We start from the raw sequence: 23,311 nt of genomic DNA, 5'->3' as shown, positions 1-23,311 counted from the left end.
AGGCAGATTGCCAGTAGTTCACAAAGGCAGGCAGGCCTCATGGGCAGGCAGCCTGGGGGAGGCTCTGGTTCACTGTAAATACCCAGCACGGTGGCAATGTCTCACCATGAACATGGATGCATTATTTATTAACAGGAAACTTATTTTTTTTTTTTAAACAGGGCAATGTAACCTTGTATCCAGTGCAACAGAAATCACCTGAGTGATAAGAGCTGAAGATACAAAAATGACTAAGATGGGCTCTGCCTCCCAGGAGTTCAAGGTCTAGTTCAAGGCTTCTGAATGCCCTGTCTTTGTTGGATAACAGGTTACCCGGAAACTCAGCAGCTTTTCGCATACACGTACTATTTCATGTTGCGGGGGGTCAGGAGTTCAGAGTGACTTGCCTCTGGGTCTCTCATGAGGTCGTGGGCCAGACAAGGGGACCACGGGTCGTGGGGAGACTTGACTGGAGCCACAGGGTCCAGTCCAAGATGTCACACACCTGGCTGTCGGAAGAAGACCTCAGTTCTTGGCCATGTGACCCTCTCCCAGCTTAATGGCTGAGTGTGCTTGCCACAAGGTAGCTGAGTTCTCCCAGAGAGTGACCTGGAGAGAAAGGTGGAAACTACAATACCTTTTAGGATCTGACAGCCTCGGAGGTCACACTCTATCATTCCCACCACATTCTGTTTGTAAGAAGAACAGCCACACCCACGGCTACCGGGAACTGGCTCTGCCAAACAGAGGCAGTAGCAAGGAATCTGTGGGTACTTTAAAAACACCACCTCCGTTAAAAGCAGATTCTGATTCAGTCAGTCCGGGGTGGGGTCCCACATTCTGTACATCTCACATGCTCCCAGGTGACACCAACGTGTTGGTCCACAGGCCACACTGAGTCGTGAGGGCATCAAACACAGGCAGAGAACTCTAGTTTCAGATGGCAACTTAGGATCTGAACTGCATGCAGAATAACATCCTTTGTCATCCTGGCATCATCTCTGGATGGCATCCAAGTTTAAAATCACATTTCCCCTGAAAGGTCAGAGCAGTAAACGCAAGGAAAGACATGATTGCCTTGTTAATACACGAGGACAAGCTGTAATGGAATTAAAAACCATCAAAGAGGGATTCAGAAAGTCTCTCGTCTTGTTCTAGAAGCTCTCAGAGGCATAACCCATCAGCCATCGACTCTGAAGGGGATGCTAAACAAACAGCAGCAAAAGTCAGCTGTTCACAGGAGTGTGCAGAGTGCCCTAACATGACTAAGACTCCCGACCACAGCGAGCAGCGAACGGAAGCCAGAAACAGCGCCAGCATCTCAGAAGAGCAAGGTTTCTACTTGCAGGACCTGTTCGAAGACTGGAAGGTTGGAAAAATCTATTCCCTATTCAATGGCCTGAATCAAAATCTGCTTTCAAATACAGACTAAAATTATAGGCCCTGCATTTTTAAATTGCTATGATTCACATATAATTCACCATTTAAGGTGTACGATTCGGTGGGTTTTAGCACATTCACAATGTTGCCTGACCATCATCACCCATCAAATTCTAGAACATTCATCACCTCCAAAAGAAACGCCATATCCATTAGTGGCTACTCCTCATTCTCCCCACCCCTTGCAGGTCACTGTCAGTCTATTTTCTGTCTCTATGGTCTAGCTGTTATGGACATTTCCTATAAATGGAATTCTACAATATATGGCCTTTCGCACCTGGGTTTTTTCACTTAGCACGTTTACACTATTTATTATTGTGGCCAAAACATATTTAACATCCTGACCATGTCCATGTGTGCCGTTCTGTGGCAGTAAGTGGGTTCACACCACCCATCTGCAGGGCTGCTTTCATTCCCATTGAGAAACCCTGTTCCCAAGCATCATGTCTTTAAGGCTCATCCATGTCCTAGAAGGTATTGACGCTTCATTCATTTTTTATGGCTGAATAATATTCCATTGTTTGGATGTACCACATGGTATCCATTCATCAGCTGATGGATGATGGGATTGTTTCCATTTCAGGATTAATATGACTCATGTTGAACAGTCACATACAAGTATTTATTTGGGGTTTATACGGAGGAGTTACTTACTGTATCTTGTGGAAACTGCCAGACTGTTTTCCCAAGGGGCTGTACCATTTTACAGTGCCAAGCAGTGGACGAGAGTTCCAATTTCTCCATGTCCTCACCAACCCTTTTCCATCTTTTTCACTACTTTCTAGTGCCTTGTGGGTAGAAAGTGATATCTCATCGTGGTCTTCTCTAACCATTAATAATGCTGACCATCTCATCAAAAGCTTATCGACCATGTGTAGGTCTCTGGAGAAATACCTGGCAATTCCATTGCCGATTTTTAACCAGGCTGGGCTATTTATATTGTTGAGTTGTAAGAATTCCTTATATTTTTTAGATAGGTGTCTCTTATGTGATTTGCAAGTTCCTTCTCCCATTCTGTGGGTTATCTTTCCACTTTCTTTGAGATGCAAATGTTTTTATCTTGATGAAGCTCAATTTATTTATTTTCTTTTGTGGCTTGTGCAACAAGCAACAGATATGGTATTATAGCTTATATATCTTATCTAGGGTTGCCTAACCCACAGCTACACAGATTTAACCTTGTATTTTTTCTAGGGGCTTTAGAGTTTTAGGCATTACTATTTAATTTTTAGTCCATTTTTAATTAATGTTGGTATTTGCTGGGAGGGGTCCAAACTCATTCTTTTGCATGTGGATATCCAGCCTGTATTTTTCCTTAATGATCAGCAAGAATAGAGAATGCCATGTCTTTGATTTTCTAGTAGCTTTTTCCCCCTTTCTTTCTGGCTGGAAGACTTTTGAGTTTTGTAGCAAAACAATTTGTGCAGACCAGGGGTCTAGGGACCCAGTCTTCATGGATACAGATTTTCAATGAACCTCCACTGAATTTTGCTGAGACACATACACAGACATAATCTTGAATTAATTATGTGAAAATGATATCCAACAAGGCAAAGTGATTTCTTTATTCAACCCCATCAAAAACTATTTAATGAGCACCTAATGTGTGTCAGGAATTAAAGAAAAGTTTAAGTCCTATAGAACTTGAACTCTTGCAGGGACAAAGACAAGAATCATAACCAGTAAGTATATTATATAAATGCTAGAAGGCAATAATTGGGGGTAGAGGAGCAGGGCAGAGCACAGCAAGGGGGTGAGCCATGTGGTATGTGGGGCTGCAATTTTACAAAAAGTGGTCAGGGTGGGTCTGCTTGAAAGGTGACATTTGAGCAAAAACCTGGTTGTTGGCAGGAATCTGAATGTGTGGGTATCGGGGGAAAGCAATCCAGGCAGAGGGATCAGCCACTGCAAAGATGAGGCAGGAACAGCAAGGAGGCCTGTGTCACTGGAGCAGCATGAGGAAGGGGGAAGGGGGTCATAGAGGACCAGATCACACATGGTCTTTGAACCATCTTAGGGACTTTTTTTCTGAGGGAAATGGGAAAAGCTACTGGGGGGTTCTGAGCTGAGCAGTAACAGCGTGTGCTGTCAGGTTGAGAAGGGACCATTGGAGGACAAGAGAAAGGCAGGAAGAACAGTCTTCTGAAATAATCCAGGTGAGCGATGAGGGTGGCTGGGCCTGGGCGGCAGCAGGTGAGGCAATGGAAAGCATGTGGGCGAGCGTGCAGGATGACCTGCTCAACAGGTCGGGGGTGTGACAGAGGCAAGTGTCAAAGGTGACTCCAGAGATTTCATCCTGAGGAACAGAAGGATGGAGCGGCTATGAACAGCAATGGGGAAGACCAAGGAGGTTGTGGGGAGAGTTCAGCCTGAGGCAAGTGGAACTTAAGATTCTCTGAGTTCCAAGTGCAGGGGTCAGACAAGAAGTTGGGGGGTCAGACAAGAAGTTGGAGATTCAGAGGAGAAGGAATCTGCCAGAGGCCGGATGAGCCACTAAAGAGAAGGTGATAGATAAGGACCGAGGGCCACTGCTGGGATCCAGCACTGAGACCCAGAGGACTGAGATCAGCTTTGAGGGTCCGGAGGAGGGAGCCCAGCCCAGCCCAGAGCCCTTCCCCCCATGTTTCTGCAGGGCTTTAGGAACATCTGCCTCTTCCGCTCTCTCCTGTTTCTTTTTCCTTTTCTCCCCTCCTTTCAATGGCACCTAGTGTGTGCCAGAAAACAGAAAAGGTGTTTTGCCTCAATAAACAGTCTATAAAAAAGACATAAAATGCACAGTTAAAAAGAATGTGACACAATAACTGCCTTGGAACTTGCCTTTTCTGTGGTTGCCAACTGAGCGGTACTGCAGTCTGCTGTTCGTGACCCAGCATAAAAGGGCTTGAAATCTCAAGCTGTCTTTAACCTTTCTCTCCCACATTGAATTTATTGCAGTGATCAGAAGGCTGATTCACTTGATTAAATAAAATGAAATTCGCCCTTGGTTCAGGGAAAGAGAGGTTGGAGAGGATGAATCCACACTAACCCCGTGACCCCTGTCCTTTAAAACTGGACCCTGGTTAGTCACGCGTGGTCGTGAGGCCAGGGAAGAGGCAAAAACTGGACGACGTGGTTTCACAAAAGGCTTCCACTCTAGCCGGGGTGCCCAGCCTGACTCATACCCGGGAGCCCTGGGTCTGCAATCTGAACAATTTTATAAAGCTCCACAGCACATTCCAGTGTGTAGCCAGAGAGCAGAACCACGGGTCTCAGATTCTCACAAATCATTTAAAACTGTGTAAATCACGTAAGATTTCTACAAAGTATGAAAACTATAGTGAGTTTTGGTTCATTCTTTGGCAACACACCCAAAAAAAGATTATAATTCAATGCTGCGAAGAATCCACAACGTCTGTCTTGTGAGGGGACTACACCACCCTCCAGTACAAAGTGGACACAATGAGATGCTCCACAGCTCCTGGCCCGGGTCCACCTGATAGTCCTGCTCGGTCAGTCAACACCCTTGGGTTTAAAATGATCTTTCATTACCAGTAAACTCAGAAAAAATTTTTTTCTCTTCAAGATTCCTGTTACTTTAATGCTTCATGTTCCAGGAAAAATTAACTCTGGACCAAACAAGGACAACTTTGTTTGCTGCAGTTTGGACATTCCTGATAAATTGTCCGCCTATGGCATTAAGACAGCACAGAGAAAAACCAACGATGGACAGTTCTATTCATGAAAACCCCCTCAGTTTATTAACAAAATTCATGTAAGAGTAACTGTACAGTTCCTTTTCTGCCACTGTCACTGGCCAGACTTTAGAACCTCTCCGACAGATAGATCGCTGCACTGCATCCAGCCTGGATGACTCTCTTCAAAGCAGCATATGCCGGCGCCTGTTGAGAACGGCAACAGTCAGCCAACAGGAGACGTGTCACGTGGCCACACTTGGTGGCTGTCAGAGGCTGGTCTGCACGGCAGGGGTGGGGGGGGCGGTTCTCCAGATAAGATCTGAGAAACAACTTCTTTTCATCTGGAAAAAGACCTATTCAAAAGACTTCAGTGCCCCTCCTCAGCCTCAGCCACAGCTCCCACTCATCTGGGTTCTCCCTGGAGGCACAGGGGCAGGAAGGAAGCACTAAAGAGGGACGGATCAGGAGCAATGTGTTTGCTCACTTTTGGTCAAAGCAGCGTGTTGGTTTGCTTCCTTTGGGGTCTCTCTGCAATTTCTATTTTTCTGGGAACAGAAACCTTCCCACCTCCTCAGCCTTCCCAATAAGGCACCCCAAGCACTACAAGCGCACAGTGCCAGCAGGCCCTACCAGCTCTGCGTCGTGCTCGAGGCCTATGTCATGGTGCTCGAGCTCTTCGTCCCGAAATTTCTTTATCACCTGGACAGACAAAAAGGAATTGAAGCACGTCAGTGGTCCCGTCTTCTGCTGCACAACCTGATTCGGGAGGCGAAGGGCTCCCATCTCATCTAACAGCAGGGAAGCACACTTTCCCCCAAAGTGGGCACAGTCACGATTTTAAGCTTTGTGGGTTGTCTGGTCTCTGGTATGACTACCCAGCTCCGCCAAGGCAGGGACAGCAGGCCCGGACGTGGACACGGAGAGCGTGGCTGAGTTCCTAAGATGCTGTATGTACAGAAACTGGAGCTTGGCCACAGGCCGTGGTTTCCCAGCCCCAGGTTCAGCTGCCTTATTTGCAAAGATAGCTTAGGCTATCTTTAATTATTAAAATTCAATTATTTAATTCTTTATTATTAATCCAAAGGGCTCGTGTACACAGCATTTAATGCTCAGAATCCACCAATGATCCAGAAGTGGAGAAACAGCGGTCTGGGTTCCGGAGCCACGGGTTCTAGTCTATCCAGAGCGCATGGCCCAGCTCTCTGCTCCTCAGCTATTTGCTTTAAAATGAGGCACTGACTGGACTTCTAAGGCCCCGTCATTCCTTAATACTCTGCCTGTTTTCTTCTTCCTACTCACAGATCTGCCCTTTCCCCCGGAAGGGTCTTTTTCCAGAGCACAAATACCTGAAGCAGCTCCTGGTATTTCTCAGGATCCTCCTCCATCAGCGTCCTGATCTGGTTGTTATAGTGACGCGCTATGGACTCTTCCACAGCCACAGTGCAGGCCATGGCGCCCTCCTTCCCAAGAAGGGCAGTTCCCGCGCCTGGAATTGGCAAGTCCAGAGCAGTAAAGGCTGGGGTGGACACACTGGCATGGGAGGTGGTGGTAGGGCTGGGCTGGTCAGCTTCGGCACTATGGACCTTGGGGCTGGTCAGCCCCTTGCTGGGCCCTCCTGGGGGATACTAAATGGCACCCCTGGCCTCCACCCACTAGAGGCTAGTAGCATCAGTCCCTAGTGTGACAACCAGAATGACTTTTCTAGATATTGCCAAGTGCCCTCAGGGGCAAACTCACCCCGGTTGAAGACCACCATGTTAGGGGGTACCAGGTCACAGTGTCAAACCTTGAATCACAAGGTAAGGAAGCTGTTCTCTCTTCAAGCCTCTTTCTAAACTCCTGACTATGGCAAGGAGAAAGTCTTCATTTGGGGTATGTCTTTGATTCTTCTAGATCATTTACTCTTCTCCCTTTTAACAGTGAGCAGACCTCAGCTGAGCACCTCTGTCAGAGCGCATCCGCTGGCTACAGCTGAGTGACTCCAGCCTTTTCTTCTGTCGTGCTTATGCTTACTTTACCTTCCTTTTATGAAAGTTCTGATTCTGAGACTCTCACTTTAAATTTAGGCAAAAAAGAAAACTCAGTCCACTTAACTTCAGAAAATTATTAAAGAGGTCACAGCAAGAATTGGGGAAGTGGGCTCTAGTGATTCCACCCTCCCTGCTCCCTAAGCTCACACAGCTCCTGCGGACGGACACGGACCCAGAGCAAACCCCGCGACGTTCCAAAAGGGCATCAGGATTGTCGGCCGGACCCGGAACGCGACCATCAAGTCACTGAACTTTTTCAAATGGTCCTTTTCTTGATCCCACATTTTCTATAAGAAACACAAATAATGACATGCAAGCTATAAAAGGGGGCGTGCTACATACACACCAGGCCACATGCCCATCATGTAGGGTGAAGAAGCAAAATGGAAATGGAGAAAATGACGCTATTTCCCCCATTCCTCTCAAGTCATCATAGCAAATGAGCAAAACATCTGACTGAAAAAGACTCTGGAGACAAAGAGCGTGTCCGCAAAGCAAGAGAAGGGCATCCCTAGTGAGGGGCGGGGCCCAACCGCAAGAAATGCCACATCCACCCCATTTCAAACTAGGAGGGCAGCATCTTGCTGTCCTGTCTTGCGGACTGCTAGCGCGATGCGGGGGGGGGGGCGGGGGGCGGGTGTCACTTCCATCAATGGGAAAGGCAGAACAGGAATAACAGCTAACACACGGCACTTGCTCAGTGCCAGGCACTGTGAGACAGCTTCACGCAGGCATCTCACTTAATCTGCACAACTGCTTCCTGAAGGACAACTGCTATCATTCTTATTCAGATGAAGAGAGTGAGGCACAGAGAGGTTAAGGACTAATCCAAGGACTCAGAGCAGGTAGTTCAACTCGTGCCAAGTGTCAGTTACAGGCAGGCAGGGGTCAAGTGTTCCACAGCAGCAGGCTCCTCACGCACAGCTCTGAGGTGGGATTAGCAGCCCACCTTGTGGCTTGGAAACAGAGACCCAGAGAGGCCATGGGGCCACCCCAGGTTGCACAGGTGGGTGCGAGCCATAATGTGAACCCAGGTGTGTGTGACTACAAAGCCCAGGACCTCCCTGTGCCCCCAGTGAAGGATTAAATATGATTAAATATCTCAGCAACTGGCGTTTTCAACTAATGCAGCTACTCTCAAACCTACTGTGAAATTTAAATCTACAGATTTGTTTGTGTGCTACATGCTCTAGCTGTGCTTCATACATCAAAAAGAAAAACATGCTTGTCACTCCCCAACCCTAGTAACTAACTTGTGCTCTCTTGGGGCAACAGCAACCCCCTTTAAAATGCATAACCTGATGTGATTCATTACTGGCAAGTCTGGAGCATTTCTACCCAACCCCCCACCACCAGACCCACACTCCCAGGCTTGGTAGCTCAGGCTGAGAGAGGAATAAGAACCCACCTGAATGACCGGCCCGACACTGGTCCGACCCAGGACGGCCATCTGCCCGGCATAGATGCGGTTTGCTCCATATTCACCTGCATGATCCACCCGGATTATTCGATCCACAGTTGCTCGATTGATACTGTCTAAGGTCATTCGTGAACTACACAATCTGACACTGATTCTTCCTCCATGAGCTGCAAAGCAAGTATTTATTCTTTATTACTCTCAGTACATTAGGCCAAATGTCACAAAGGAGTTCCCTGTAGGTGAGATAGGCCCACAGGTGTATTCTACGCACATTACTAAACATTATCTTTTTTTTTAAAAGTGCATTACTTACCAACACTTAAGTCAGAGAAGATTTTATTTAAAGATTTGGATTTCTGACGCTACTTGAAATGTGGCCTTGAAATCCCGAGACTTCTTCTTAGTAAGCTAACAAGGTAGCTAAAGGGGCATGATGCTCCAGATCACCCACCCCTCCCAATCCAGTGAACCCCCTAGGGAGCATTCAAAGCCACAGATGCTCTTTCCCAGCAGATCTCTGGAAGTCAGGACCCTGCACTGGTATCTTTTAAAAATGCTAAATGAAATGTCTTTGCAGTCAAAGCTGGAAACCACAAATTCTCCTAAAACACCTTATTTTGAGGATAGGTTTTATCTCATTATGATACATAACAAATTCAACTGAATGCCTCTTGCCTTCAAAATGTAAATTCTTCAGGACTGACCAGACTTAGACTTTAAGAAAAATCTCCTAACACCTTGCTTATATTTTGAGCCATGCATTAGGGTATTTCCAAAGTATTCTTCCCTAAGAAAAGGGTTTTTGCAAAGTTTTTAGGTACATCACGTGTTATCCTTCCATTTCACATATTTGGAGATGAAAACAGAAGAGGCAATTTAGTTTATAACGTGAACTCTGACCTTTACTGGTATTATCTTGAGATGTGTTTCAGAGTTCTTATGTCTGATGAGCATGTCTTTTATGGATAATTTTTTTCTACTTAGGTTAACTTCAACACTGAGAAACCATGTGGAAAAACTCATTTTCCTAATACTTCTTAATATCCCTTTTCCCCAGAAAGACAGTCTTGGATTCAAGCCTTGGTGGGCAATAGCATCTAAAATAATTGAACAACTTTTGGTTTTCTGCTTATTTTTCATGATTACTCCCTCTGGGGTAGGTGGTGCTATATCCCTATACTACAAAGATTTAATTTCAATGGAATTATTTCATTTTAATATGGGACACAGTTATAGAAAAAAAAACTTTTTAATAATCAAAAGTACAACTAGCATTGGTACAGGCAAAAATCCTGGCGGTGATAGCCAAGTAAGTACTGTTAGGGGGGAAAGGATGTCCTGAGCTAATTCCATGCAGGCTTTGTGGACTCCACCCCCACTCCAGACCAAAGCCATTAGGACATTGGGAAAGACAAATCCCGTCACCACCAAGGGGAAGGTGGCTGGGACCTGAGGGTGGAGTTAAGCAGCCAGGGTTGGTATAAAAACCAGACACGTGGGCCTTGGGGGGCTCACTTGCTGGCCTCCTGGCTTCACAGCTCCTGGCTCTCGGCCAGCTCTCAGAGTGCCATTTGGGATTCCAGATCGGCGGATCGGGTAGGACGCATTTAAACCTTTGTCTCCCACTTTTCTCCCTGAGCTGTACATTTCCTCATTTGCCCTTCCCTTGTAAATAAACCTTTTATTAACCTTTCGTGTGTGCCTGCAGTAGAGCATTGATAAGTCCTATTAAGCGCGCGGGTGAGGACCCACAGTCACGCAACCCGTTTAGTATCGGGGCTGCCCTATAACAGCATGAGTAAAGGACTTCGCAATTTTCTGAGGGAACTCTGACGAAATGTGGAGCCTGGATTCAAATCCAACTCTCCCTCCTCTGCATTCCATGCTCCCGCTCCTTCCCCACCGCCGGTGCCTCTCAAACTTTATAGGGCGTACAGATCGCTGGAGGGAATTGTTAATATACAGAAAGGGCGACCAGTACAGTCGGTCGAGTGGGGGAACCTAAGAATCTGCATTTCTGACAAGCTTCGGGATGAACGGACGCTGCTGACTGGAAGCCCTGAGCGAAGGCTACGATGGACACTGAACTTTCAAGGTCGCCTAGAGCCCTGGGCCTGGAACGCCCACCACACCTGCAGGGACGTCAGGGCACAGGTGCGACAGCCACGCCCCCGGCGCCCACGCCGACCTCACGCCCCCACACCCCCTCCAGCCCGGCCCGCCAGCGCCCCCTCCTCGTCTTGCAGTAATTGCCCCGTCGCATTTTTGTGACGTAAAACGTCGGCCCGCGACCTCTCCGCCCAAGCCTGGGAGAATGCCCTGGCTCGCCCGCCCAGCGCGAGGCCGTGGCCGCGCTTCTCCGTTACCTGAGAGGGGCCACCGGGCGCCCGGGCGCAGCCGCCACAGGGAACGAGCCGCCCCAGCCCTGGCCCCGCTCATGGCCGCGGCTAGCGAGAAATCGCTCCCGTGAGCGAACTGGGCCAAAAGTACTCTTGGCACAGACTGATGACGCACGCACGTAAGGACGCTACTGCCCGCCCTTGTACCGGTGGGAACGCCCCTAGGCCCCCGCCTCCATTCTATTGGTTGGAAGCGGCAAATGGTGAGATTCTATTGGATACGATCAATAGCAATCATTCAGGAAGCTGACGCTAGGAGAGGGCCTTGGGTTGCCATGGAAATGAGAAAGCTAAGTGGTTCAAGGGTTAAGGTTTCTCACCCAAATTCTTAGGGTGGAGGACCGTGACGGACTTCATTATTGGCACAGCCATCGTATATTCTGCTTTGCCAACATGGAAAGGGGTTTTTGTTTCCGTCAACCACTTTAGCACAGTAGGAATTGCTGAAATTAAATTCTCCACATCGTCGATAGTGTATCTCTAGTGAGACTGACAAACTGTAATGTCTCACTTTTCTCTATTTTTAGATTTTTCTAGGACACTTTTCAAAATACACTGTTGATGTACATCTATGTTGGGGCAACTTGATTTTTTTGGGTAGGGAGGATGATTTAGAAATGTATGCCATATTTCAAAAGCGCATACCCGAGGTGTGAATATTGAGAATCACTTTTAACAAATGTTCTTCTCTGGGGAATATGATAATGGAGGCTCTAAATGCGTGAGAAGAGGGAGTATGTAAGAATCTCTACCTTCCTCCCAATTTTGCTGTGAACCTAGTAACTTTTTGTTCATAATGTTTTAAGAAAATAACTGGACACTTTAAAAAAGATGCCTATCCACTGATACAGCAATCCTACTTCTAGGGACCTATCCAGCAGAAATTTTTTTGAATGTGTGTATAAGAGGTCAAAAAATCAAAGATGTGTATCTGGATATGTAACAGAATGTTTAATATTGGTTAACTTTAGTGGATTGGGATTGTAAGAAAGTTTTCATTTCCTACTTTACATTCTTGGTGTATGTGTGTCTTTATAGATAGATACAGAATGTATATATACACATATGTATTGTAAAAATAATTGAAATTGTAAAAATAATTGAAGTTACTAGTTGTTTTCAAATTCCTTTAACACACTGCAATACTTTAATATTATGAACTATTATATAGCTTTTTAAACCCACATACTTAGTGATGTCTAACATTCTCATGTAAAGCTACTGAGAGGGTGTATCTGGCTCTCAAAAGCTTTAAAATATCTTAAATCTGTCTTAACCCCACTTACAAATCTCTGTTCCTAAAAAGAAAAAAGTTGACAGATTTATGGATACCCTAGTCATTTATTATCAGGAAAATTTAGAAACAAAATGTTAAGGAGCAAGAATATTGAAAAAAAGTTATCTGTATGATCATCTGTAATGTAATGAACATTATGAAATGTTCATAAAGGACTTTCTATAACATGAGAAAGCGTAGTAAGAGAAATGTGACTACCAAATAGTTTTTCTTTCCCTTCTTCCCATCCTCATCTCCCTTAGTACTTTCTATCTTAAAAGGAATTTTGTCAAGCTTAACAGTGGATGTCATAAACTGCTTTTAAGTAACTTTTACTCTTCCCTATGTAGCTTTCAACAGTCCCTACATTTAAAAAATTTTTATGAGAAAACAAAATGTCAAGAGAAAACATCTTATTTCTGAATTCAGTTCTCAAAAATAAAAGTGATTTGTATTTTTTTTTCTCCATGGTAAACATAAAGGAACTTTATCTCAGAAAGGTGAAGACATTTGCAAAAAACACAAGTAAGGAACAAGTCCACCCCATGTCCCAAGCATATCTCATGCACTGGAAAAGAAATCTACCAATGGAATTTGCTAATTCAGCCATATATATATATATATATATATATATATATATATATATGTATGGTGTACCTACACACATATAATGTGTGTGTTTATGTATAAAGGTATATATATACTTATATATATGGGTATAAAGGTATATATATACATGTGTATACAAAGGTACATTCAGAAGTTCTCTCTTCTCAGGGATCAGGCCCTGCAGTGCCACTGTGATAAGATTAATTCCTTTTGTTTCTAATACTTACATAAGTAGGTAGCTGTAATGAGATATGTAGCTGCAAGAATTTACTTTGTCATCTTAAGAGTTCATGCAAACTAAAAACTTACCTAACCGGATTTTTCTCTTTGCTGAGATGAGAATATTTTGTGATTGCAAGGATTTGCAAGGCAGCCTTAATAAAGAACTAGACCCTGGAGCAACATGGAGACAGATCAGAGAAAGAGAGAAATGCTTTCAGACTTGAAAATTCCAGCTTTCAGTGTTTTTAAGGGGGGTGAGGTGGTATCCTACAAACAAGCTAAATATCCTGCCTGAGTTTATGGAAGTCTGTATTCACAGTGGAATGGAATGTAGCCATTAAAAAGAATGAGGTGGCTACTTATATGGAAAGATCTTCAAGATATTAAGGAGAAAAATGGAGAAGCTCAAAAATATATATTTCCCACGTACAGCCACAAATATATCATCTGCCTGAATATATTATAATTTTCTGGGAGCATAAAATCAACATCATTAACAGTGGTTCCCTCTAGGCAGCATGAGGTGGGGAGTGCTTGAAATAATTTTGTCTTTTAAGTTTAAAATATGTATCTATCCCTCCTTGGCTTCAACAGAGCTAAGGAATCGTAAAAGCCCTCATGTGCTGATTGCATTACTGCTTTTCTTCTCTGTGATTCTAGGAAAAGGCAGAGTAACTTGACAAAATTGAGAGTTCCATGATCACTTGATCGCTGATAAGAAACCTCCATGAAATTCAAATGTACACCATCACATTTTAAAACCTTCAAGATACTGTTTAATCAGTAGTTTTAATGCACTTTCGCTAGAGCTGCATTTTAACAATTATGCAGATATTTCCTGAAGTTATCAAAATACATACAAACATTCAAATAAGAGGTACACAAAGTAGCAGCATTTAACTAAAACTAACATGTTAGTACAGTATCAGTTTTATAACAGGGAAAGGAAATTTATTTTCTATCTGTCATACACACACACACAGAAAACCTCAGACATCGTAAAGGCAGGAACATTTTATATAAAGGTACTAAGTGGAAAAATTGGAACTTACTTTTTACAGTGACTATGGTATGAGCTATTAGTTACTCAAAATTCCGTGGCACTAATTATTAGACCAAGAAGCTCATAAATCATAACAAGCCAGGGAAAGCTTAAAAAAACTCCTTAGTCTTGCAAGTACAAAAATATCCCATGTTAACTTTGTGGAAGAGCAAGAAAATGGCCTGGCAGAGGACAAACATACAGAAAGGTGTTAGTGCTGGAAAGCGAGCATTGCTCTCATTTTCAAGTAATGGGGGAGTACGGGTGGGGTGGGGAGCTTTCTAAAATCTGCATTCAACTTTCAAGCTACAATCCAGGAACATTTTAGAGACAGTAGAGAGAAACTGGTCTGTTACCAAACTATACAGTACTTTGAAACAGATTCTTGAGATGATGAAATAACTGATTACAGCAAATGATGTTAGGCTTATATTAAAGGTTCAGAGCTATCAATTTGGGGTAAGCTTAGGATGAGGTATTTACTGCATACCGTTTTAACCATAACGGAAGTCTGAAGACACCCTGCATGTTTTATAAAATAAAGGCACGTGCAGTTAAAAAAATTTTAAGAACAAAGAAACACACACCAGCCCTTAATATGGATCTGTGCATGCAGGAAAGGAGCGTTCAGGCTGACTTGGTGCACTTGCCCAACCTAGGCTGGGCCTGCAACCTGCACCCCCAAACATTTCTGTACAAAAACCCACAGCTCAGACACCTTGCGGTCTGCCTCTGAAATGTGGAATGTCTCCCGGAAATGAAGCCCTCATGCAGGAGGGATATTGTATTTGGGAGACTGAGATAATTTCCACTTTAATTTTGACACTGGCCTTATGTCAATGCTCAGACCTCAGGACGAGGAAGCTGACAGCTGTGCATTTCCAGGCCCTTTGAATCAGCTTCCCCTGAAAAATAAGGCTGCAGCCTGATGCCCAGAAAGCTAAGGACATAAGGCCACCATCCTCCCAAGCTTCATCCAGGGCATGCAGGGACAGCTCCTGCACAGGGCACGAATGGGCTTCTGTCTCCTCAGAGTGCTACCGTGGAGCTGAAATTCCGTAGCCCTGTTCTCCAAGTCCCTACCAGCTGTTTCAAACACCAGGATTCAAGAATTTCTCCTCACATGAAAAAGCTAGTATCATTTTAAGTCTATAGAACCATTCATATGGGTCAGTACGCGTGTGAGGCTCACATCTCAGTCGAAGCCTCTAGAACTGAGTTCAAAAGAAAGGGCTCAGCTGCCCGGTCAGTGACCACAGCATATAAGACAGTCAGCCACATGCACTTTGACCAAATAAAAGGTCTCTCTTCCTGAACCATTGCTGTAAACGCTTCCTAAGTTCACTCTTGGGTGGAGTCCTCACCGAGCTGTTGACATACAGGATAGCTGAGTTTGAACCCACTTTTTTCTAAGTCACTCAAGCCCTAAATAGGGCTGGGTTTCGTAAACATGCCTACCACAGCTGCATGGAGAAAGTCACTTTTTAGGAAAAGCCTGAACTCCAGAAAAATATATTTAAAATTTCCTGCTCAAAACCCAGGTGGGCTCAGCAGGCCCCTAGGTCAGCTTGTAAACAATAGGCAGCAGCATCTTCAGGTCATTCTAGTCGGCTCCTCATGTCCTTCTGGGCTTCCGTCAGCTTCTGGATTAGGTAACGCTTGTCCCGGCTTTCCTAAAAAAGAAACAGGTTCCAGAAATAAAAAAATATTTGGAAAGAAACATCATTATTTCGACCTAATGAATTGCCTGTCAGCCTCAGCCATCAGGACCCTAACATGGAACGCTGTAATGGCCTCCAAACTGTCCCCTGTCACTCTTGTTCCTTCTCTGTTCCTTGACCCCAAAGCATTCAATGAGATGTTTAAGATGCACATCTGGCTTCTAGTTAACACACTGGAGTAGCTTTTCATAGCACTCAGAATTAGACCCAAACTTCTTACCAGAGCCCTAAGGCTATGCTCTGACTGATCCTGCAGCCTCATCCTGCCCCTCAGCCACACCTCATTCCTCATGCACTTTGACCAAATAAAAGGTTTCTCCTCCTGAACCGTAGCTGTAAAAGCGACCTCTCTTCTCATGGTGCAAGTGTCCGCTGCAGCATCCGTTCCCCCAGGAGGCCTTCCGCGGCCACCATGCACAGGCAGACCCCGTCTACTGCTCTCCACAGGTACTGTGTTGTTCACAATCTGGAGCTGGGGGGTCACCCTGCATGGAACAAGCCTATTGGTGCCATCTCCCAACAGCTCAGAGAGTGGTTAGCATTTTACAGCAATAAAGTATTTTTTAATAAAGAGCTATATGTTGATTTGTTTTTAGACATAAGGCTACACACACTTAACAGGCCACCTTGTAGTGTAGACGACACTTACAGGTCCTGGGGAAACCAATGAATTTATGTGAGTTGCTCTCACTTTCTTGGGGTGGCCTGGAGCCCAACTGTAGTATCCCCAAGATGTCGGCATAGTAGTGGGGGCCCCTCATCACTTGAACTGCCTCACTTACATTATCTTCCTCACAGTTGTTGTTCTGGGAACTTACCTTTTGTCCCTAACCATTTAGCAATCCTGCCTCCTTCCTGCACCAGTGTGCCCCCAGCCCCAATACAGCAGAGCAGACCCTTGAACATGGGGGTTAGGGGGGCTGGTCCTGATGCAGTAGAAAAATCCAGTCACTTCAGATTCCCCACAACTTAGCTAGTCATCCCCTGGTGCCCCCGGGAGATTGGCTTCAGGACCCCTCCCCCTTGACTCAAACCCACAAATGCTCAAATGCAGGCATCTGGAGTCACCTCAGTTGGTTGAACCCATGACAGCAGAGCTCGCAGGTAGAAAAAAATTTGCATGGAAGTTTGAACCTGCACAGCCTACACCTGTGTCCTGCAAGGGTCCACTACGTGAAGAACAGATGTGTCAGGGAGGGAGGACGCTGGAGGAGGCCCAGCCTGATGGCAGTCAGGGAGTGGGGGGAGCTACAGCCTCCTACCCCCTCCCTGGGAAAAGTGCCACTTTCTGTTGGGTGTCCTGGAAAGGTCCCTTGCTACAAGCCTGGGGCCAGTGCCTCCTCACCAGGGACAGCTGCTCTCGGAGCTGGACCACCACGCGCTTGTGGGCCCCGGCGAGGGCGATGAAGTAGAACATGATGAGGCTGCAATGCAAGGAGCAGAGGTCACTAGGGGGTCTCAAGGCCACTAGAAAAATACCTCGATATGTTTACTTGGGAGAGTTTTACTTTTGGCTTAATGCACCTTCTTTTATAGTATTGGTCAATTCATTCAAATGGTGCCCAAACCTGTTACTCTTGCCTGCAGGAAGCTCATGGGACACATTTTCTCCGTGAAGCCCATCCCCTGCTTGCAGGAACACCTGCCAGCATCTCAGCGCTACGCTGGGGGCCATGACAACAGCGAAGTCAATCACCAGCCAAAAGCACAGAATGGCAGAAATGTGGCTCTAACCAATCACGGTGAAGAACGCTTGTTCACAGTACACGAGACAAACAAGAACAAGGACGGGGCCGCTCAGCCTCCACTGGGGACTGTGTGCTGGGCACTAATGTCTGCATCCCCTCCTAATCACCATGTTGAAATCCTGCCCCCAGTGTGATGATATAAGAGAAGGGGGCCCTTGGAACTGGTTAGGTCACCGGGTGGAGCCCCGAGGAAGGGGCTTAGTGCCTGGCTCTGTGAGGAGACAAGAGGCCCCCACCACCCACACTGGCACCTGACCTTGGCCTTCCAGTTTCTGGAACTTCAAAAAAGAAGTGTCTATTTTTTTCAAGCCACCTGCTCTGTGACATTTTGTTGAGTACCCAGACAAAGACAGTGTAGGTTGGAGAACTCAAACGCTTCACTACTCTGCATGTTCACAAATGACTAGGCAAACCCCTCCAAGTACTGATTTTGGGACTACACAAGTATTTTAGTGACTAGGTACATTTGCAATCAGAATGCATGAGTACTGAGTATCACCTGTCACCAGGACAATGCCTAGCACATAGCGAGCACGCCACACACACTTGGATTCTGGAAATGAAACCACCATGTAGAAAAGACTGTCTTCTCCCCAACACAACACTTGTCACTTGCTGAGCACGTCACAGGCATCATCACTCTTCCTCCTCACAGCCCTACAAAGTATGTACCATTTTTACCCCCACTTTACACGGGAGGAAACTAAGGCTCAGAGACACTACAGAATGACCCAAGGTCACGGAGCATCTAAGTGGTAGAGCAGGGGTCAAGTGCATGCCCTATTCAGGTGTTCTTCCCTCTGCCCGGTAAGCAGTTCTTTTTCCAAAGAGTAAGTGACTTAGTGACGAATGAGCAGTAACAGGCAAAGCTTCCTGGGCGTTTCTAAGGTATTGGGCTAAGTGACCTCCGGGTGGGAGCTCTGTGAAACAGCGGACCCCCTGCAAGGACTATGATGCTGGTGTCCACTTTGGAGCTGGATAAGGAGGCTTGGAGAGGTTCAGTAACTGTACAAGTGTAGCAGGGGGCCCCTGACTTCCCAGTGGAGGGGAGCTAGTAGGGCCTCCGCTGGTGGCGCAGTGGTTGAGCGCCGGGCTACAAAGCTGCCCAGTGGAGGGGAGCTGATGCATGTCAGCGGGAAACACAGGATCCAGCCGGAAGCCACTCACCAGATGATCATGAAGAAGGGCACCGCAAAGGCTTCCGACGTGATGCTGTACACCAGCGACTGCAGCGAGCTGGGGAACGTGCTCACCGTGCGGGGAATGACCTCCCAGGTGGTGTTGAAGTTGGTGAACGGTCCACAGGCTTTTGAGGAAGGGATGCTGCAGGGACACAGACCCAGGGGGCGACACTCGAGGTGTGAGGCTTGGCTGGACATCCCTCCTCCCTGCACCCAATGCTCTATGGGACCCAGCAAGGAACCACTTGACCTCATGGGCCTTCTGGAATATTCCTGAAACGCCTCCCCTGATGTTTCACCAAATCTCTATGGACTCCCAGCTTATGGGACATTTAGGACAGAAGAGCAAGTTACATGATACTATGAGAAAATAATCAGACAATTCCAGAATGTGAGGTGTTTGATTCTCCAGGCTCTTAATGTAGAGGTAAGGAAGCTCGTGTGAACACTTTGAAAAAGTAAAGATCAGAAGAGATTAAGGAGACATAATAACTGGAAACAATGGGTAAACCTTGAGATCCTCATCTTTACAATAAAGCTGTAAAGACTATTTGAAGACAAATGGAGAAATCTGAAATTGGCAGGAATACAGCATTATTTTCTTAAATGTAATATCACTGTGGCCACATAGGAAGGGAGACTGTCCTTATTTCTAGGTGCTGTGTGCTCAAGTACATATGGATGAATTGCCACAGCACCTACAACTTAATTTAAATAGCACATCCACATGCAAATGTATGGCCAGGGAGAAAGAAGACAAGCCAGCAAAATGTTAACAACTGGGACAGCCAGTTGGAGGGCACATGAATTTTTATTGCTGTTATCTCTTTCCCTTTTCTAGAGATTTGAATTTTTTCAAATTAAAAGAGGAAAAACTTTTAATTACAATAGAAACATTTTAATAAAAGCCTGAAAAAAAATTGGCTACATTCACATCAAAGTTGTGTATACAAGATTTGTCACTATAGTCCTAATTTTAGGGACAGAAGAAAATTTCTAGAAACAGCCTAAATGTTATTTAAGAAAATGGATGAACATTTATAGTTCATTCACTCAATGGAATGCTAAAGGAACACATAGATAAGAAACGACTATCTCACCCCGACAGAAATGAAGCAGTGGGAAAACAGAATTGAAAATGAATTTTCTCCACGTTCTTTTATACGTTTTGAATTTTGTGCCATTTACAGAAAAATCAAAACTAAAAAAATATTGTCAGAGAGTTAAGAGCTGTGTATATGCTGACAAGGAAAAAATAAGTGGCCAAACAGGGTTATAGCATTATGCTGTACTCTAAAAAAATCTGTATTTATCTTAATGAATTTCTAGAAGAATTCACAAGAAAATGTTAACAGTAGCTACCTTTGCAGAGGCAGGACACTAAGAGATGAGGTAAGAGGGTACGCTTTTCCCTTTAATTTTTACTTTTCTGGACTGTTTGAGGTTTTAAGATGTTATCATAAAAACAATAAAAAATACATAGATGCAAATTAGTTTAAAAAATAATAAAATCTGAGCGTGTCAAGCTGAATTTCAGGCTTTTAATTTAACATCAAAGAAACAAAATTCCCTAAGTGTGTAAATCAGGGATTGGCAAACTACATATAGTTCAAGGGCCAAGCCTAGTCTACTGCCTGTTTTTTATAAATGAAGTTTTATTAGTACAGTCATGTCTGTTCGTTTATGTAGCATCTATGGCTGCTTTGTGACACATCAGTAGGGTTTCAAGAGTTTACTAATGAAACTACAAGGCTGGGAAAACCCAAATTATTTACTATACTCTTGCTTTTACAGAAAACGCTTTCCTGCCTCTGGCATACATGGTTACCCCAGCAGAGAAAAGCATCCCTGGGTTCTGAATCCTTCACTTCTAATCCTAAATTCAGAGCATTTGTGCTCCTTTCAAAGTCCACGCTAGACTCTGCCCTCCTGTGCCAGAGCCCAGGACTGGGCCGACAAGTGGGAGACACTCCCAATTTTCTATAATAACCAAGTATTATCTTCATAACTAGAAACAACCCAAATGAGGACCAGAGGAGTCGTCCAAGGAAAGTGGAGCTGCAGGACAGACCCAAACCACACCCTCATAAACTATGGCAACCCTCTGAGTCCAAGCCTGCAAGGGGACTGAGATACCCCAGTGTCGGGGACTTAAACAAAGGTGACCCGGCTAAGCCAGGAGCAATGCCCTACCCTCTGGGGTGGGAACCCATGAGGTCAGCCAGTAAAGAAAGCAATGGGGGTGATGAAATTGGCCAGTAAAGAAAGCAATGAACGCTTTAGCCAAAAGGAGGCATGTATCAGGAAGCATGGAATGTTCTAGAAAACAAAATCACACTTACCGGGCCATGCTGATCGTCAAAGGTATTATTGCCAAACACAGCCCAATCAACAACACCAACAGGAAGAAGAAATTAGAATTGGACGCTCTGAACGGCCTTGGGGAGGGTCTGCAGGTATACAGAAGACTCATCTGGCGGGAAGAGAAAGAGGAAAATGAAGAGTGATGGGCAGCTTCCAGAAGGAAAATGGAGCATGGTCTTGCATGCACCAACACTTTTGGACACGGGAAATGTTTTGTGAGCTTTCTTGCATCCATCTCTCCCTTCTGACTCCAGTCAAGTGAAGTTTCCAAGAGAGCATCAAAACATTCCTCAAAGACCAAAACATTTAGGTACAAAACTGGACCAAAGTTCAAGGCCCTGATTACCAGGTTATGAGCTTAGGCTCTGGAGTGAGGTAAACCAGGGTTTAAATCCCAGGAATCACTTATAAGCTGTTTGACTTTGGAGCAGTTACTTAACCTCTCTGAATTTCAGGGTCCTAATTCATAAATTATGTATGGTTAATAGCAGGATCCACTTCAAAAGGTGAGTGTAAGCATTACACAATTATCTCTATATGTTGTCAGCACTGTAGGGGCACACGGTATTATCATTCACTGTTATTATTGTCATTATCACTGATATTAGTTCCATTTCTGAATCTTTAGATCTTAGCATACTAGGTAATCAATAAATGTTGGGCTAGCTAACAGAGGGCCCTCTGATAGAAGGCGTGTGTGAAAAGTTACTCTCTACATATCTATATTGTGTATATTTTTAATAGTAAGCATATTTTGCCTCTGTAATAAAGGAAAAAAAAATTTGGTAAATAAACCAGATGAATGACTCACGACAGGGCCGCTTCACCCACTAAGCAGAATTCAATACAGTGGCTGGGGCCTGCGAGCCAGTCAAGGACCTGCATGGATAACTTCAACCTGACACATAATGGACTGGCTTCCAAATCCCAACAGAAAGTCAAAAACTTGAATCAAGCAACATTGTTAAACGGCACCAAAATATACCTGTCCACTGATTAATCCATGCAACTCAACTCTTAGGCAATGACATATAAACCCATTTAAATCACAGGAAGGGGACCTCCCTGGTGGTGCAAGGGGATAAGCACCACACTATAAAGCAATCCACAGCCTCTGCAGCACGAGTTCGATCCCCGGCCAGCCAGGGAGCAACCCACATAGCGGGGCAGACCTCTCCTGGCTCACCCGCTGCTCCCCTCAGCAGTGTATTTCAGTCAGTCTGCCGGTTCTATTCCCCACTCTGTCTCTGGTGAAAGCTCTCACCCCCTGCAACTCTGGCCTGTACCCCAGCTCTTGCACGCATAAATAAATAAATCTTTAATAAATAAATAAATCACAGGAAGGAAACAATTCATCTGAACATAACTCTGGAAATGATCAGAATGTGAAAACCCATTCACAGTCTTCTCCAGAATGAAAATACACGTCAAATGAGGGGGATGACTCTGGTATGTCTGATGGGAAGTAGCAGTGTCCCCCCCAACAGGAGTGAGTGCCAAATGCCAGTCAAGAACAGTCCAGGGTACCATCCCCTGCACCATCCCCTGCCCCACCTCCTCTCCTTACCTCTTTCACATAAAAGATGACAATGAATTTCAAGGTTGCAATTGCAGGGAGGAGGGGTGAGAAAAAGGCTCCGATCCAGCAAATGGTTTGCCCATAAACAATCCCTAGAACGTTATCAGGAATGGCAAATTCCTGCTGGCCCCAGCACTGAATCAGCTTTGAAGAGGAGCAGTAGGTCACCAGGAGCCTGGAAACAAACAGGACAATTTCTCCCCTGGGCTACCCGTGTCTGTCGAGGCCACAGAACCATGTCTATAAATCCATGCCTACAAAGTCCACACAGCCATTATCTCTGGGGAAACTAGCTAGTGAGTGGTAAGTCCAGAAAATACAGGACACGGGAAATTCTAGAATCACTAAGACCAGCATCCCATCTCGGGGCTACAGTTTATGAGTCAAATAAAGTGAGACAAAGCTCATTTTTCTCACCTGGAATGTGGGGGATTATACCACCAGCTCCTTCATTGGGTCACAATGGCAATAAAGGACACAGGCAGCCCCTGTGCTCTAACTTGCCACTCAGTCCAAAAAGCAATGTGTATCCATACAGAAAATCCGCCTCACATGCATGTCCCAGGAGCTTGGAAGATTCCTATAGGGCCCCTAGGACCATGAGTCTGAGAGGAATGATGGGTGTTC

General features: G+C 45.2%; 2 protein-coding genes across 3 annotated transcripts in view; both read right to left on the bottom strand.

The window, feature by feature from the left end:
* Positions 1–4,031: 4,031 nt before the first annotated feature.
* Positions 4,032–11,053, bottom strand: COQ7 (coenzyme Q7, hydroxylase). The gene is made up of 6 exons (XM_037507540.2): positions 10,910–11,053; positions 8,532–8,710; positions 7,296–7,410; positions 6,440–6,579; positions 5,724–5,792; positions 4,032–5,297 (listed from the first exon to the last, which is right to left on the bottom strand). The coding sequence occupies exons 1-6, from the start codon at positions 10,980–10,982 to the stop codon at positions 5,220–5,222; spliced, it is 654 nt and encodes a 217-aa protein (XP_037363437.1). The 5' UTR covers positions 10,983–11,053; the 3' UTR covers positions 4,032–5,219.
* A 4,536-nt stretch (positions 11,054–15,589) lies between these two features.
* TMC7 (transmembrane channel like 7) overlaps positions 15,590–23,311 on the bottom strand; it is a 43,714-nt gene continuing 35,992 nt past the window's right edge. For both annotated transcript variants that reach the window (XM_037507536.2, XM_037507537.2), the window contains exons 12-16: positions 22,673–22,859; positions 21,084–21,214; positions 18,728–18,883; positions 17,158–17,236; positions 15,590–15,764 (exon numbers count right to left, since the gene is read on the bottom strand). In XM_037507536.2, the coding sequence (XP_037363433.1) occupies positions 15,690–15,764; positions 17,158–17,236; positions 18,728–18,883; positions 21,084–21,214; positions 22,673–22,859 (628 nt within the window). In that variant the 3' untranslated portion in view covers positions 15,590–15,689. The remainder of the gene's footprint in view (positions 15,765–17,157; positions 17,237–18,727; positions 18,884–21,083; positions 21,215–22,672; positions 22,860–23,311) is intronic.

The sequence above is a fragment of the Talpa occidentalis genome, unplaced genomic scaffold, assembly GCF_014898055.3.
Source record: "Talpa occidentalis isolate TD23 unplaced genomic scaffold, MPIMG_talOcc4v2.1 talOcc4.12, whole genome shotgun sequence".
In the NCBI taxonomy this organism is placed as follows: Eukaryota; Metazoa; Chordata; class Mammalia; order Eulipotyphla; family Talpidae; genus Talpa; species Talpa occidentalis.
This window is presented reverse-complemented; position numbering and strand designations above follow the sequence as displayed.

Excerpts from the sequence above, each read along its gene's own strand:
- COQ7 (XM_037507540.2), bottom strand. The coding sequence starts at position 10,982 with ATGAGCGGGGCCAGGGCTGGGGCGGCTCGTTCCCTGTGGCGGCTGCGC. Across the intron at positions 8,711-10,909 it reads CGCCCGGTGGCCCCTCTCAG|CTCATGGAGGAAGAATCAGT; the intron begins GTAACGGAGAAG and ends CTTGCTTTGCAG. Across the intron at positions 7,411-8,531 it reads GTGTCGGGCCGGTCATTCAG|AAAATGTGGGATCAAGAAAA; the intron begins GTGGGTTCTTAT and ends TGTTTCTTATAG.